General features: G+C 37.0%; 1 protein-coding gene across 1 annotated transcript in view; it reads left to right on the top strand.

Annotated features, from left to right (window-relative positions):
* LOC137258133 (junctophilin-1-like) overlaps window positions 1-14,900 on the top strand; it is a 105,492-nt gene that overhangs the window by 86,975 nt on the left and 3,617 nt on the right. The window contains exon 4 of the mRNA XM_067795698.1: window positions 1,054-1,172. Coding sequence (XP_067651799.1) covers window positions 1,054-1,172 — 119 coding nt within the window. The remainder of the gene's footprint in view (window positions 1-1,053; window positions 1,173-14,900) is intronic.

Here is a 14,900-nt window from a genome sequence, read left to right as displayed (position 1 = left end):
ATGCATGGTAATATTTCCCCTCCAACTAATAGCAGCTTTCTAAATAAAGATCTGGCACTCCTCAAAACATTGCACATGACGATTTAGATAGAGTATGCAGTCTCAGCGTAGTGAAAAATTCCCAGTTTCACCAAGCTTGTTAATCGAGTCATGACGCCCCTGGCTGCCAAATATAGATAGATTATTGCAGTAGCGTCTAATTTTACCCCTGTTAAAAGGATTGGTTGTTGGAAACGGTCATTATTTGAACCGTCTGTGCCAGTTTGTGATACTTTGCTCTACATAATAAGACTCAAGTATGCTTGTTCACAGAATCAGAAAATAAATTCAACAGATTTGTCAGTACTGGGGAATAAGAAAGAATTTAAACGTTTAACATTGTAACTGTATGTATTATTAAGGTAGAAGAAATGGAGAAAACATAGAATCACTGAATAAAAGTCACATTCCAGAATATATTGAGAGTTTACATCAAAACCTAAAAACAGACCCCTATTTGTTGTGTGGATTGTTTTATAAGCCAAACAGTTTGAAATTTAAGCATTAATGTTGTGTTTGTTGAGAAATATCAATGTGAAGTGTCAAGGCTCTCAGTCTGGCATACAAGAGTGAGTGAACGTGCTGGGTTTTAGCACTACTTTGTGCAATATTACACTTACACTTGTGATGGTATATTAATGTGTGAAGATGGACACGAGTGATGCAGGTCTTCCATATTGATCTGCGTGGTGATACCCACAAGCTCAGGAATGGTACTGATAAACCAACAACATTATCATGACAAATCTTAGAAATGAACCAATAGCAACAGGGTTCTGAGTGGACAAGGGAGACAACTCTTCACAAGTATAGGAAAAGTGGGTGCCAGCCTGACCTGTCCTATCTGTCCTGACATCTAGTGTATACTACTAGTAAAAGATTGTTGATTCTATTCTGATATCAGTTTGTTTAGAATATATAGCTAGGGAAAAAATAAAAAAGTGCTGAGATAATTGAGAATTTACTGATGATTTTCTTGTGGCAAAATTGTAAGTTTTCACATTTCTGTTCCAGAATGGCTAATGCTCGGGCAAAAGCGGAACAAGCAGACAGTTCGGCAGATCGAGCACAACAGGACTGTGATATTGCCAGGTTAAAAGCCAAAGAATTCGCACCAGAATTCCATCAACCAGGTAAAATAGATGCAGAGAATTGTTCACATTGCAAGGAATCAATTAACCAAAGTTTCATCGTCCCTTACCTTTATAGTATGTAGGCAATAACATTCAGAACTTGAAACTTGAACTAGCAAATGAAAAAAAAAAACATACCAAGTAATATTATTGTCCTGAAAATTTTAATTAAAAACATATCATCCAATTCTGAAAATGTTCACTTATTTTAATGATAATGAATGTCTTTTCAGCTCCAGGAAAAACAAATATTTACTTGAAATCTGCAAATACATTACAGTGATCCAGTTGATTTGAGTTGCTTGCAGTCAAATATGCACAACATATTCACAAAACCAGTAGTACAACAGTGTGTAATTACCCGATGTATCCTTTTCAGCTTGAGTATCTGACTAGTTTTACAGATCTATGTTTACTATCAAATACAGGCCTCACCTTCAAATAAACACTACCTCAGTGACTAGTGTGTATTGCAACTGAGACTTGTATTGCTGTTGGGACCTGTGATGAGATTGTGACAGCACATGAACAGAGGAAAATATGAAATGAACTGACACAGCAGTTTAAACAAAATCTTTCTGTACATGTTAGCCCACCCGCTCAAAACTACTTTTACCCATTTTACTTGATCCAAGGAAGTCAAAATATTGTGAATATCCTAAGACAGCCATCATATACCCTTTGCGAATAATTACACGTGAATATATACTATTATTATGCTATATGTATTATTTGGAGCAATATGTGTAGTCTTACAATCAGTCCTTCCTTTTCTACACCCCATCATTGCTCTTACAATCAATCCTTCCTTTTCTACATCCCATTATTGCTCTTACAATCAATCCTTCCTTTTCTACATCCCATTATTGCTCTTACAATCAATCCTTCCTTTTCTACATCCCATTATTGCTCTTACAATCAATCCTTCCTTTTCTATACCCCATTATTGCTCTTACAATCAATCCTTCCTTTTCTACACCCCATCATTGCTCTTACAATCAATCCTTCCTTTTCTACATCCCATCATTGCTCTTACAATCAATCCTTCCTTTTCTACACCCCATTGTTGCTCTTACAATCAATCCTTCCCTTTCTACACCCCATTGTTGCTCTTACAATCAATCCTTCCTTTTCTACACCCCATCATTGCTCTTACAATCAATCCTACATACACTCCATCATTGCTCTTACAATCAATTCTTCCTTTTCTACATCCCATCATTGCTCTTACAATCAATCCTTCCTTTTCTACATCCCATTATTGCTCTTACAATCAATCCTTCCTTTTCTACACCCCATCATTGCTCTTGCAATCAATCCTTCCTTTTCTACACCCCATTGTTGCTCTTACAATCAATCCTTCCTTTTCTACATCCCATTATTGCTCTTACAATCAATTCTTCCCTTTCTACACCCCATTATTGCTCTTACAATCAATCCTACATACACTCTATCATTGCTCTTACAATCAATTCTTCCTTTTCTACATCCCATTATTGCTCTTACAATCAATCCTTCCTTTTCTACACCCCATCATTGCTCTTACAATCAATCCTACATACACTCCATCATTGCTCTTACAATCAATTCTTCCTTTTCTACATCCCATCATTGCTCTTACAATCAATCCTTCCTTTTCTACACCCCATTGTTGCTCTTACAATCAATCCTACATACACTCCATCATTGCTCTTACAATCAATTCTTCCTTTTCTACACCCCATCATTGCTCGTACAATCAATCCTTCCTTTTCTACACCCCTTTGTTGCTCTTACAATCAATCCTTCCTTTTCTACATCCCATTATTGCTCTTGCAATCATTCCTTCCTTTTCTACATCCCATTATTGCTCTTACAATCAATCCTTCCTTTCTACACCCCATTATTGCTCTTACAATCAATCCTTCCTTTTCTACATCCCATTATTGCTCTTGCATTCAATCCTTCCTACACTCCATCATTGCATTTACAATCAATCCTTCCTACACTCCATCATTGCTCTTACAATCAATTCTTCCTTTTCTACATCCCATTATTGCTCTTACAATCAATCCTTCCTTTCTACACTCCATCATTGCTCTTACAATCAGTCCTTCCTTTTTCCACACCCCATTGTTGGTCTCACAATCATTCCTTCCTTTTCCACACCCCATTGTTGGTCTCACAATCATTCCTTCCTTTTCCACACCCCATTGTTGGTCTCAGAATCATTCCTTCCTTTTCGGCACCTCATTGTTGGTCTCACAATCATTCCTTCCTTTTCGGCACCTCATTGTTGGTCTCAGAATCATTCCTTCCTTTTCGGCACCTCATTGTTGGTCTCACAATCATTCCTTCCTTTTCGGCACCTCATTGTTGGTCTCACAATCATTCCTTCCTTTTCTACACCTCATTGTTGGTCTCACAATCAATCCATCATCGTCACTCTTACGTCCAGCCCTTCCTTTTCTACTTCGTTCCATCAGTCTATATCATGTGTCCATGGTATTTGAACTAAACACATTACAGATGTACAAGTTTAACCTTTAATTTGCTATAAAGTGACACTGTTTTCTTTCTGTAATTTCTCATTGTAAACTATTGCCAGTTATCGAACTCTAAGAAGGGCATGCTTCTGTACTCTAGTTATAAAACAAGTAATGAATTCCCCCAGGAACAATGATGCAAAATGTCAATATTTCTTTAGTCACTTGTGCACAAAGGTTTTGTCATTTGGGTAATTGCACTGTAGTAGGTCAAGTAAGTACACGTGACAACTGTCTGGGCGTTGAAGAAAGACAACAGGTACGCTTGGATGTAAGATAACGTACAGATATAGTTACACCTCACCCCCAGGTAAACCAAGCACCTGTTCATCCCCCTGCCCTCAGCAAACACCCTGTCTACGAGTTTCCATGTATACCATTTCAGAAGTGACGCTTGTATTTGGTTCTTCCCTTACTTCCTTGTACATGATACAGTTCATGTTGATTCACATTCAGGAAAATGAGTGGAATAGATTGTTTTGCTCACAGTTTTGTTAGATATTTCTTTTTAACTGAAATAACTTAATTTTGTAGAGTAACACAATGAAAGGGAATTACATTTCTTAAAAAAAGCTTTCTGAACGGAATTGAGATTAACTCGGTAATTTAGAAGAAGTGCTTTTGTCATGTCTACTCAAGCTGAAAATCAAGCAATGACAAAAAGCTATATTGGAAAGAAAACCCATTCTTTTTTGTGTGAAGCCATTTGTGAAACTGCTCATCACATCTCTGTTCCCCTTGTCCTGGAATGTAGACTCATCTCACTTCATGGCTCAGTACATAGGACTTCTTGTATACCATCCTCATCAGCTTGTGCAGGAAAATGGCTGGTAGACCCATCTCAGAAACACAATAAATGGATGTATGTTACTCATTAACACAGATAATAGAACCTTTCAGAGGCACAGTGATTATCCATTCTCCCATGGCACTAGAAATAGATGTGAGCTTCTGAAATTTGTCTGTTTGAGAAAACAGACTATAGTGTATGTATCAACCTCTGATGTTGAGTATTTGTAAAATTGTTGATTTCATTTGTTGGGGTGGGTGACAAGTGGCAGTGGTTATAACATCAAGTTGAACTTTTTCTGAAAAAAGAGCTCCTAAGCCACTAAACATGCCTGGATGAAACTTGCTATACAGATCAGTGTGAGTTTTTTTTGTTGACGTAGAATATTGAAAACAGATGAACAGCAATGTATTTATTTAACTAAATGGGAAGTGTCCAGTTGCACTGTGCTGAAGCTGGATATAGCTAGCCAAATTACTCCAGACCGAATGATGTCTCATGTCCTGATGACTCTGGTTTAATTTGTAATGTCATTGTGCGTGTATTGGTGAGAGGGTGCGGGTCACAGTTTTACTTATGTTTAAAGCTGCATCTCCACTACCTGGCCACATATATACTGATGCTGCCTGACCTGTGATAGTGACTAGAGCTACTACACCATGTACGACTCTCCTCTATCCATTACAGTTAATTCAGCTGGGTTTGTTTAAACGCAAAGAGCATCCAGCGGTAAATGTAAAGTCACCCCTGATGGGAAATGCACTGGCTAATGGTAGGCTGTTCCCAAAGTTATGTCCACCATTTAATCATTAATGAATCCATTTGTATGTGTGGGTTGGTTTGTTCATATGCTCCGGGGGACAAGCAACAGTCTCATAAACGCCATCATGGCCAGGGTAGCGTGACCATGCTGATCTCCGCCCACAAAGGAATATTTTATCCACCATTTGGTTAATTGTTTGGGCCCTTAATTCAAAATCAGTCCCTCATCAAAGGGTCTAGTTGTGTGCAATATTACGACTTGCCATTAATATATTGAAACAAGTGTTGTCGTGACTTTCTGACTCGGACAATTTGGGTTGGGTTTACTGAATGTGTGAGTAAGTTGATCTACTGTGGCAACATTCATGATAAAGGGCAATATGCATAAGTAAACAGATGAGTGTCATGGCGTTGATTGTGGAGCATCAGTACAAGCTATGTCCGTGATGCAAGTCAGTTATTACTGATGGATTGTTTCTGTAGCATGCTGGCCATAGTAAGCCTTGCTGGCTGCTGAATTTGGAGGACAGGACATGTCCTGGAGGCTTGGTGTAAACTGGACAGTGTGAAAATATTTTGGCTTGGATGAGTTTATCACTGAATAGACTGTTTATTTGTAAATGTTTGTGTTACCCTGAAATATCAGTTCATGACCACACCAAAGTCATAGTTAACTGAATGGAGCATTATAATCTGACAAAAGACTGTAACTTCTCAAATTCTTCTTTTCTGCATTTTGATCTTTAACAGGTTTGTTGCTTAACACAGTTCTGTGCAACATTCCACTGTTGGCCTTTAAAAAGCAAAAACATCATCAGACAATCCAGTGATTGACTTGATGGGGATCAACCCATGCATTAGGGTTCTGTTGACATGCCATCTGGCATCAGCCAAGACACTAAACCAGTCCACTAAAACATCTCTTACCTCTGGCATTCGCTTACCTTTCACAACAATCAATTGCTGTTATTAGCACACAATAAAATAGGGAATGTTACCAGTACAAGGAGGATATCGGCTCTAAACAAATGTTAGTAAAATAATTGTAACAGGTGGATTGTTGGTTAGGCCTCAGATCCCACTTTCTTCCAGATTATGCACTAAGCACAGATTCAGGTTTCTCCAATATGTAAACATCTATCACCAGATTCAGTTTGTCAGTCAAAGTAAACTTAGTCTCTGTATAATTCAGTAAAATACTCATTTACTGAGGCTAACAAACCCCAGTAGGAGGTTGCATAAGGTAACCTTTGAGATTGACTAATCAGAAAACAGCTTACCAAATCGCAAAAGTGCACATTTGCATATGCTTTTTGAACTTAAAGCTTGAAAAGTCTGTACCTGAATGAGTCTGAATGCTATTTTTTGTACGATCACTGCTGGGTACTGCACATTGAGTACGTGCTAACACTGTCAATAGTAAGCAAACAGTCATTGAAAAAAGTGTTTTTTTATCAGTAATAAAGGATGTCAGCTTGTGGAAATATTAGCTAATGGTAAGCATGTCATCAGAAAGCCCTAAGCATATATACTGCAGGTCAAATATCTGTGTTTCATATGGATTTGTGTTTGTTGAGGGATCAGTGTCAGTGACAGGGGAATTTTGTAAGTCCTACCAAACCCTAGAAAGTAGCCATTGTCTGATTGGTGAAATCTGTTCGTCCATCTCTCGTTTGATATGATCATCATAGGTCGTTCAAAGGTTACCTGACGCGAACGTTTAGTACTGAGACTAAGTGTACTTAGAATGGTCAGTTTTTGTTCTTACTTACAATAGTGCCATCTGACTACAGCAGTCACTGCAAGTTGGGTGCTAGAACCACAAGGGTGAATACAATGGTTAAAAGACGTTGATCAATCCACAGTCTCTACCTTTGTTGTTCTGAAGTACGATTTTTTAATTCAGGATTAAATGATTGTGGAAAGTAGCTTCTTGTTTGATGTAAAGAAACTAAACCTTTAAAATTAGCAACTATGACAGAATTCACATAATAATTCATTATTTTCTATAATTAACTATTTTCAGTCTATCTGATATTTAAGATCTCAAACATGGCAGACGTGTTTCCATGGTGATATTAAAGGAAGACCTGTTCCTAGCAGTTGAGTTGGAATATGTCAATACCAGTATCCGGATCAAGAAAACAAGCCAACATCTAAACATGTCAGTTATTTGTAATGATTAATAAGCCAGTGAATATGAGCCACCATAAGTAATACTAACAGATATATCCCTCACAAATGACAAACATTGTACTGCATGCTCGTACATTTATCTAGCTTGCCAAAAAAGTGACAATTACTACTTCTTGTTATGTTTAGTTTTCTCCTCACACTTACATAACTTGGCAAAACTCTACCTGGCAGGCAGCCACAGTCTTCTGTTGATAACTCTCTTCTTTAGCAGCCATTTTGAATTTTCATGTATGCAGTGTTCCTTCTCGTGAAGTCTTCATGGTTACCTAAGTTGTGTTATGGTGAGAGTTGGACCCCCAGACAACTTTTGGCTGGAGAACATGGGAGCATTGGAGTACAGTGAACTGCTATTTATGTTCAAATCTACCCTGACTTTTGCTGAGTAAAAATGCTTTATGTATAATGAGTTGGATCAGTATTTTACCTTTGAAATACTGACAAGAAAAATCTGCCCAAAATACACCTGATTACTCCATAATTATTATGATTATTGTCGTAATATTACACTGTTTCATGGATGAAGTAATCTAGTAATAATAATCAGTTTGTTAGAAAACAGCATGCCCATCATACAGCATATAATTTGTATTAACGTGACATCATGTCAGGTAATATGCTGTAAAGAGCTTGTAATTGATGCTTATGACCAACAAAAAATATCTATACTTTGTCATTTCATATTTATTAAGCAACTGCAAACCAAACACGTCACATTAAGCTTGGCATAAATTTACAATAAGGTCATCTTCACTGAGTATGACACAAAATGATTGTCTTCTGTGGCAGATGGCAGTAAAGCTTTGAAACTAACTGCAGATATCTTTGGACTGTATTCTGTGAAAGGTGATGTTTTGACATAGATTCTAATGTCTAATGCTTGACAACAACATTTGAATTTATGTTGAATAGTTATCTATATATAGTTGTAAAGTTGTATATCCATAAAAGAATCATCATTCTTTAAACACAGATAAGCTAACTTTGCTGAGTTGCCAATATGCCACAAATAAGTTTAGTTAATGAAAAATAGACCCAAACGTAGCCAGATTTTACTGACTGAACATAAGTAGAGTAGTTACCTTTGTCTTCGGTGACTAAGTCGGACTAAAACCATCCTTGTCCACTGACTACATGTCACAATCTAAATTGTGAAAAGGTTTTACTTTCCACGTATACCAGAAACTCTAAATTGGGCACTGCAGACAACAGTGTTTGTTTTGCTCATTTAGTATATTGGTTGCCATAAAGCCAGTAATGCTAACATCCGGTTTAGGAAACTATTGGTCAAACTTTCTAAGCATCCAGATCAACCCTTTCATTGGTGCAGGGCCATGTGTCATGAGCTGATCATAGTGCTACAACAGTCATGACATAGTATCGGAGTTACGATCATCTTAGTGCTATGACAGTCGTAGCTCTGTGTCAAAGTATGGGAGTTACGATCACCCAAGTGCTACGACAGCTGTAACTCTGTGTTATTGTATGGGAGTTACGATCACCTAAGTGCTATGACAGTTGTGACTCTGTGTTATTGTATGGGAGTTACGATCATGCTAGTGCTACAACAGTCATGACTCTGTTTCAAAGTATGGGAGTTACAATCACCTTAGTGCTACGATAATCGTGACTCTGTGTTATTGTGTCGGAGTTACGATCACCTTAGTGCTACAACAGTCGTGACTCTGTGTTGTTGTATCGGAGTTACGATCATGCTAGTACTACAACAGTTGTGACTCTGTGTTATTGTATGGGAGTTGCGATCACCTTAGTGCTGCAACTGTCATATGTCTGTGTTAAAGTATGATCATCTTAGTGCTACGATCGCCCTAATCGACGGTAAATCTCTCAATCTTGTGCATGTTTCCAGGAATCAATTCGTCCTGACCCTGTTCCTCAGGTTAAAATAACTAAAATTAATACATAACACATTTCAACATGGGATTTGAGAGATTTTTGCCAGTATTTGTCGTATCTTGAAACCAAAGGAAAAAAGAAGTAAGACATCATTGTCAAGATGTCTTTTCTACAAATGTTAAGCCTGATAGGATACTTTATAGTGTATCGGAACTATTTTGAGCACAAAAAGTGTATTTTTGTTCCTATAAAAGATTACTGTAAACACGTTAGTTATAAATCTGTTACCTGGGCTAATGTTTAGAACATAAACAAGATTGCCAGCACTAGCAGTGTCACGTGTAATTCTCAGCATGGTGAATATGTAAGCTGCCTTCCCACATTGTTGGGCATTTACCTCAATAACTTCACCATTATCTCATTGCCAGTTTATGTGTGGAAAGACAATTTCACTGGAAAAACAAGTAAAGTTTTTTTATGTTACATTATATTCATATTCTTACATGTTTGGTTAAATTTGAGTATGTTCATTTGCAAATGCTTTCAGTACAAACATTTTGTTTCACTGAATCAATTTTTGTGATTGATGTACTGTGAGTTACATTGTTCATATGTAAATTTGTCAGTATATTGATTTTATTCTGTCTCACACTTGTCTGCCTAGTGTGCATTTACTCATCATGCCGAGGGCCTGGGTTCGAGCCATGGCTCGAGCCATGGTGTACCGAGCTGTCATATTACTGGAATCTTGCTAAAGGCTGTGTAAAATTAAACTCACTCACTCACTCACTCACTCACTCACTCACTCACTCAGTTATGAATGCTCAGACTGGACATGTTCTGGTTATATACTCTCAGGTTGTACAACTGTAAGTCATATTTTCACATTAATAAATAATGTGGTAAGCTAGTGCCTACTACGTACTTGGGTTGTGTAAGATTTATCAGCTCAAATTGTACATACTCAAGTTGTTCATACTAAGGTCAGATGTGCTTGAATTGTACATGTGATCACATATTGGGCAGACATTGTGGTTGCTAGACAACAAGGTAGCCTCTTTATGAGATGGACATAATCATTTGGGCGTCATTGACCATAATAACTGACATGGAAATACATTTGTGTTCTGGAGCAAAGACCAATATAGTGATAGGTTGATATGCAGTCAGTTCACTAATCAAAAATTCTCTTTCATGTGTTAAGTCACAGTCATTCTGTTGAAAAAGTAATAAAACCTTTTAGGATGTATTACAGGCTCAGTTGTCAGCATTAAATAGTGTCAGTGAGTGATTAAGGCAAATGTAAAGCCATGCTTTTGACTCGTCGTACTCTTTGTAATGATTAATTATTTATTTATTGTATTTGAGAAGTGCTTCATGTGGAATGGTGAGTGGAACATGGTCAGGAACATGGCTAGAACAAACACAGATGAAACATACTAATGTCTATTGCAGAAGGAACAACTAGTTTCCTATATGCTATGAGAGGAGATACATATCTACTACACATTGTCTAAGGGATCTGGACAGATCTACTACATCTTGTCTAAGGGATCTGTGTTCCGCTGTTCAAAAGAACCTTAGCTAAGATCAACCTTAAGCACTAAGGTTAGAGTTACAATCACCTTAAGAAAAAGATATGCCCGTTGCACAAAACAGCCTTAAGGCAACCTTAACTTGGACTCCAACCTTAGCTGTAACCTTAATCCGTGGATGCCGAGGTTTTTTTCAGGCGCACATTTTCGTAAGGTCTGAAAAGTGAATGTTGTGCAAGAATTGTGCTAGCGTGGTCCTGGATCTGTGTACAGGTATAAAATTACTCAGAAATGTAGAATATTTAATTTCCTTTCCGTTGGTATAAATATAACTGCGATAACCTGAGGGGTTTGAGAAATAGATACGGATAAATGTTGTCCCGAACTTTTGTGTGCATTAAAAATCAGTAAATTTCTCCGTTTTACATTGTGTACCAATAAAAGCACTGTGCTACGATTTTTTTAATTTATCATCTTTACGAAAAGTGTGAGCGAAGAAAATACAGCCTGATGTCAGAACGACATAAGTGTATATGAAATGGATTTATATGCGAATGCACAACGTTATAAATGTCCACAATAAATGTCAAAAATGGATTCTCTTCTATGACCTCAAACGTCGACAGGAAACTGATGCATTTATAAAGATAAGGGGGTATAACTCCGCTATGCCTTACATCAGGTCAGTGCAACTCAGATCATGTGGAGAGAATTTGCTGTGAATACGGACAGTATATTTTCGTTAAGTTTTGTACATGGTGAAACAAACTATTCCAATACAAAGTTCCCCAATGTGAGCAGATACCTTTGGTAGTTTCACAGTTTATAAGGAAAGATACCAATGTACTACATGAGAATGTGATTTGGATGGCACTATCCGATACATAATTTAGTTCTTAGATTCCCATATTCTCCTGTTTGTGTAGATGTATTTTGATTACTTTTGCATCACTATTAACGGAGTAACAGACACATCTTCAAATGTAATGACGTAACATAACTGAAAATAATGCAACATTTTAGTTGACGTTATGGCATGTTTTGTGCATTTTGTGACATCAGAAAAAGACGACACTGCTTTGCTGATTAGTATATATCTCACCTACTTTCCATTGAATATGTGAAAGGTCTCGACTTCTATGTCAGAATTCAACGCACTTTAGACAAAACGAAAAACGAATGGGTTTTCCATTGAAATAGTGGTCGCACCTGGTCAAAATACACAAAATATACATCAAAATACTGAAAGTGCAGTCGGAATGATATGGCCATTGTGTTTACTCTTGTTCAACCGACCTTCACCGCAAAGAAATTGCCTAATATGTTTAACAATGTTGACGTGTGACATCACTACCGATGACCTGTTCCTTTCAAAATGTGGGTTTAGCTGACAAGGGTACACACATTGGATTTTGTGAGAACTCTTTCCTTGATTCAGGGATCTTTAGTATATAAATATGAGATGTAAGTAATCAGAATTATTCTATCTGTGTACTGTTATATGTTTTTATTGTTTACATTGTAAATGACGGAAGAAGCCAGAAATGCCAATAAGTACCGTTGTCGTTCTGCATGATTTTGCGTCAATCATGGCGTCACGCTGCAGGGAAATTTGACAGTTTCTTATGAATTATTAAATGATTGCATTGTATCTATTTTTAATTTGCTATTTCCTGCTGTGATACTCTTCCCCTGAACATTCTAAGCGTATTGAGCCATTGTAAGCAATGATTAGATGGCTGGATGTCGGAAGATTTCTGAAAATGCAATGCAGTGTAAAATCGGATTTTTTCTTTGTTTACATTTGAAACACACAGTCTTTCGAGCACAGCGTTCGTTCTCATGCCCAATATCTTTCTTGTTGTTTTATCTAGACAGTATTGGTGACAAAAACCATTTGTAATTTAATTCTATGATCTTTGGGGAATTCAATGATGCATTTGTCGCAGCTGACTATGACGTATACATGATGTAATAGGCGTCTCAATACTAGCCTTCTCGAAACATAATTTTGTAAACACTATCCAATATAGCGGAAAGCTCACTTTGGTGTTCTGTACGTGTATTTTCGAAAACATCCCAACCGATTCTGGGTTCATCAGCGACGTTTAAGAATTATCATATTTTATCGGTTACATGAAAACTTGATATCAGTCATCATTAATATGCTATTTTTGAAATTCCAGTTTCTGTACACTCTCTGCTTCCTCAGCCATATTCCCTTCCCAACCTTAGGGAGGCTAAGGTTGGGTCAGACCAACCTTAGTTATCAACCTTAACTTAAGATTAACCTTAGCTAAGGTTGTTTCGTGCAACAGGAGGCTAACCTTAGTAAAGATCTAAGGTTGTAATCTTCAGGATAAGGTTGACCTTAAGAGACAAGGTTTTGAACAATGGAGCACTGAGAGATCTACTACATTTTGTCGTAGTTATCTGAGCAGATCTATTACATCTTGTCATAGGGATCTGAGCAGATCTATTACATCTTGTCATAGGGATCAGAGCAGATGTATATAGTATCATATAAATTTCATGAAAACAAATTTAAGAAAAAGAAAAAAAGAGAACTACTGGGGATGCCCCAAACAGTGTAAGGTAACATTATTTATGTCATCATCCAACAGTGCATAATCCCTATAGTCCAAAAGGTATATTTGTACAACAAAAGGTATATTTGTACAACAGTTTCCTATAGTCCAAAAGGTATATTTGTACAACAGTTTCCTATAGTCCAAAAGGTATATTTGTACAACAAAAGGTATATTTGTACAACAGTTTCCTATAGTCCAAAAGGTATATTTGTACAACAAAAGGTATATTTGTACAACAGTTTCCTATAGTCCAAAAGGTATATTTGTACAACAAAAGGTATATTTGTACAACAGTTTCCTATAGTCCAGAAGGTATGTCATGCTTTCCCCACAGCATATAATCCAAAATTAGATAAAGATGATGGGGAAGTATTTTTTCAAGAAACACACCATGGATGTGGTTTGCTGTTTGTTATAAACCTGTTTATTTTGAGGTTGGTTGTGACTATCTATTGCTTGGCATACAGCCAGGGTTTATTTGGAGTTTGCTTGTCACTGTGTATTACTATCTATGGAGAACCAGGAACTGTGGTGACTGCCTTGAGGAGAGCATGTCATGATGTGTTTGGCCTGCTGTGATGACGTCAAGACATTTCAATAAGTAGTCGGCGACATTTACTTCATCTGAAAGTGCTGCTAATCCAGTCTTTAAATAATCAACAAACAAAGTAGGTCTGTTATCTAGAATATAATGGGGAAACTGGCAATGCTCATGGAGGATGAAAAAATCAATGGATAAGTAGAATAGAAGAGAAATACATATACTGATTTGTTCCCAATGAATTTCAGTAGGTGATGGCCAAATGCAGCATGTATCAAAAGAAGTGAAATTTGGAAATATAAATTGGACTATTTCATTGTTCATTTGAAATTATTAGTTTATGATGTTATTTATTGATAACCTGAAAGTTAATTTTAGTCATATTTAGTGTAAAGGTCCTTTTGCTTCTTTTATTGCACTCTTTTTAGTTTATTATTCATTGGTTTGTGAATCAGATCATGTCAGTACCAAATGTATTTTCATTATCATCAAACTTTGAGAGGTTTAACAAATTCATATTGGTAATGGATTTGAAAAAAATCTCGGCACATTATTAATTGATCTTTGTCAGGAATCTGTTCACACAAACATTAAACATGTCAATTTTGATTTGATGCTGTTAATACATAATGAAAATGAAATAGAATGTAGAATTAAATATTTCATCAGATTTTACTCTTGGAGCTGAAACTGACCCAGAGTGTTGGTGGGGGATTAAGGGTGGGGGGTAGGGAATGCCTCATCTGTACAGGGGTCATCTGTAGGAGACTTGCTCAAGCACATCTGGTAGGGTGAGATTTCTGACATCGATGACGACAATGCAGCTCTATTCCACAGTACTGACGTACCTTGCTTGGTGATGAGATAACATGGCATACTTTCTCAAAAGGTTATATCTGGGAGAATAGATCACAAACATGTGACCTTTTATGTA

The sequence above is a fragment of the Haliotis asinina genome, chromosome 12 (assembly GCF_037392515.1).
Source record: "Haliotis asinina isolate JCU_RB_2024 chromosome 12, JCU_Hal_asi_v2, whole genome shotgun sequence".
Lineage (NCBI taxonomy): Eukaryota > Metazoa > Mollusca > Gastropoda > Lepetellida > Haliotidae > Haliotis > Haliotis asinina.
The sequence above is the reverse complement of the archived record's forward strand: the minus strand, read 5'-3'. Positions and strand labels throughout refer to the sequence as shown.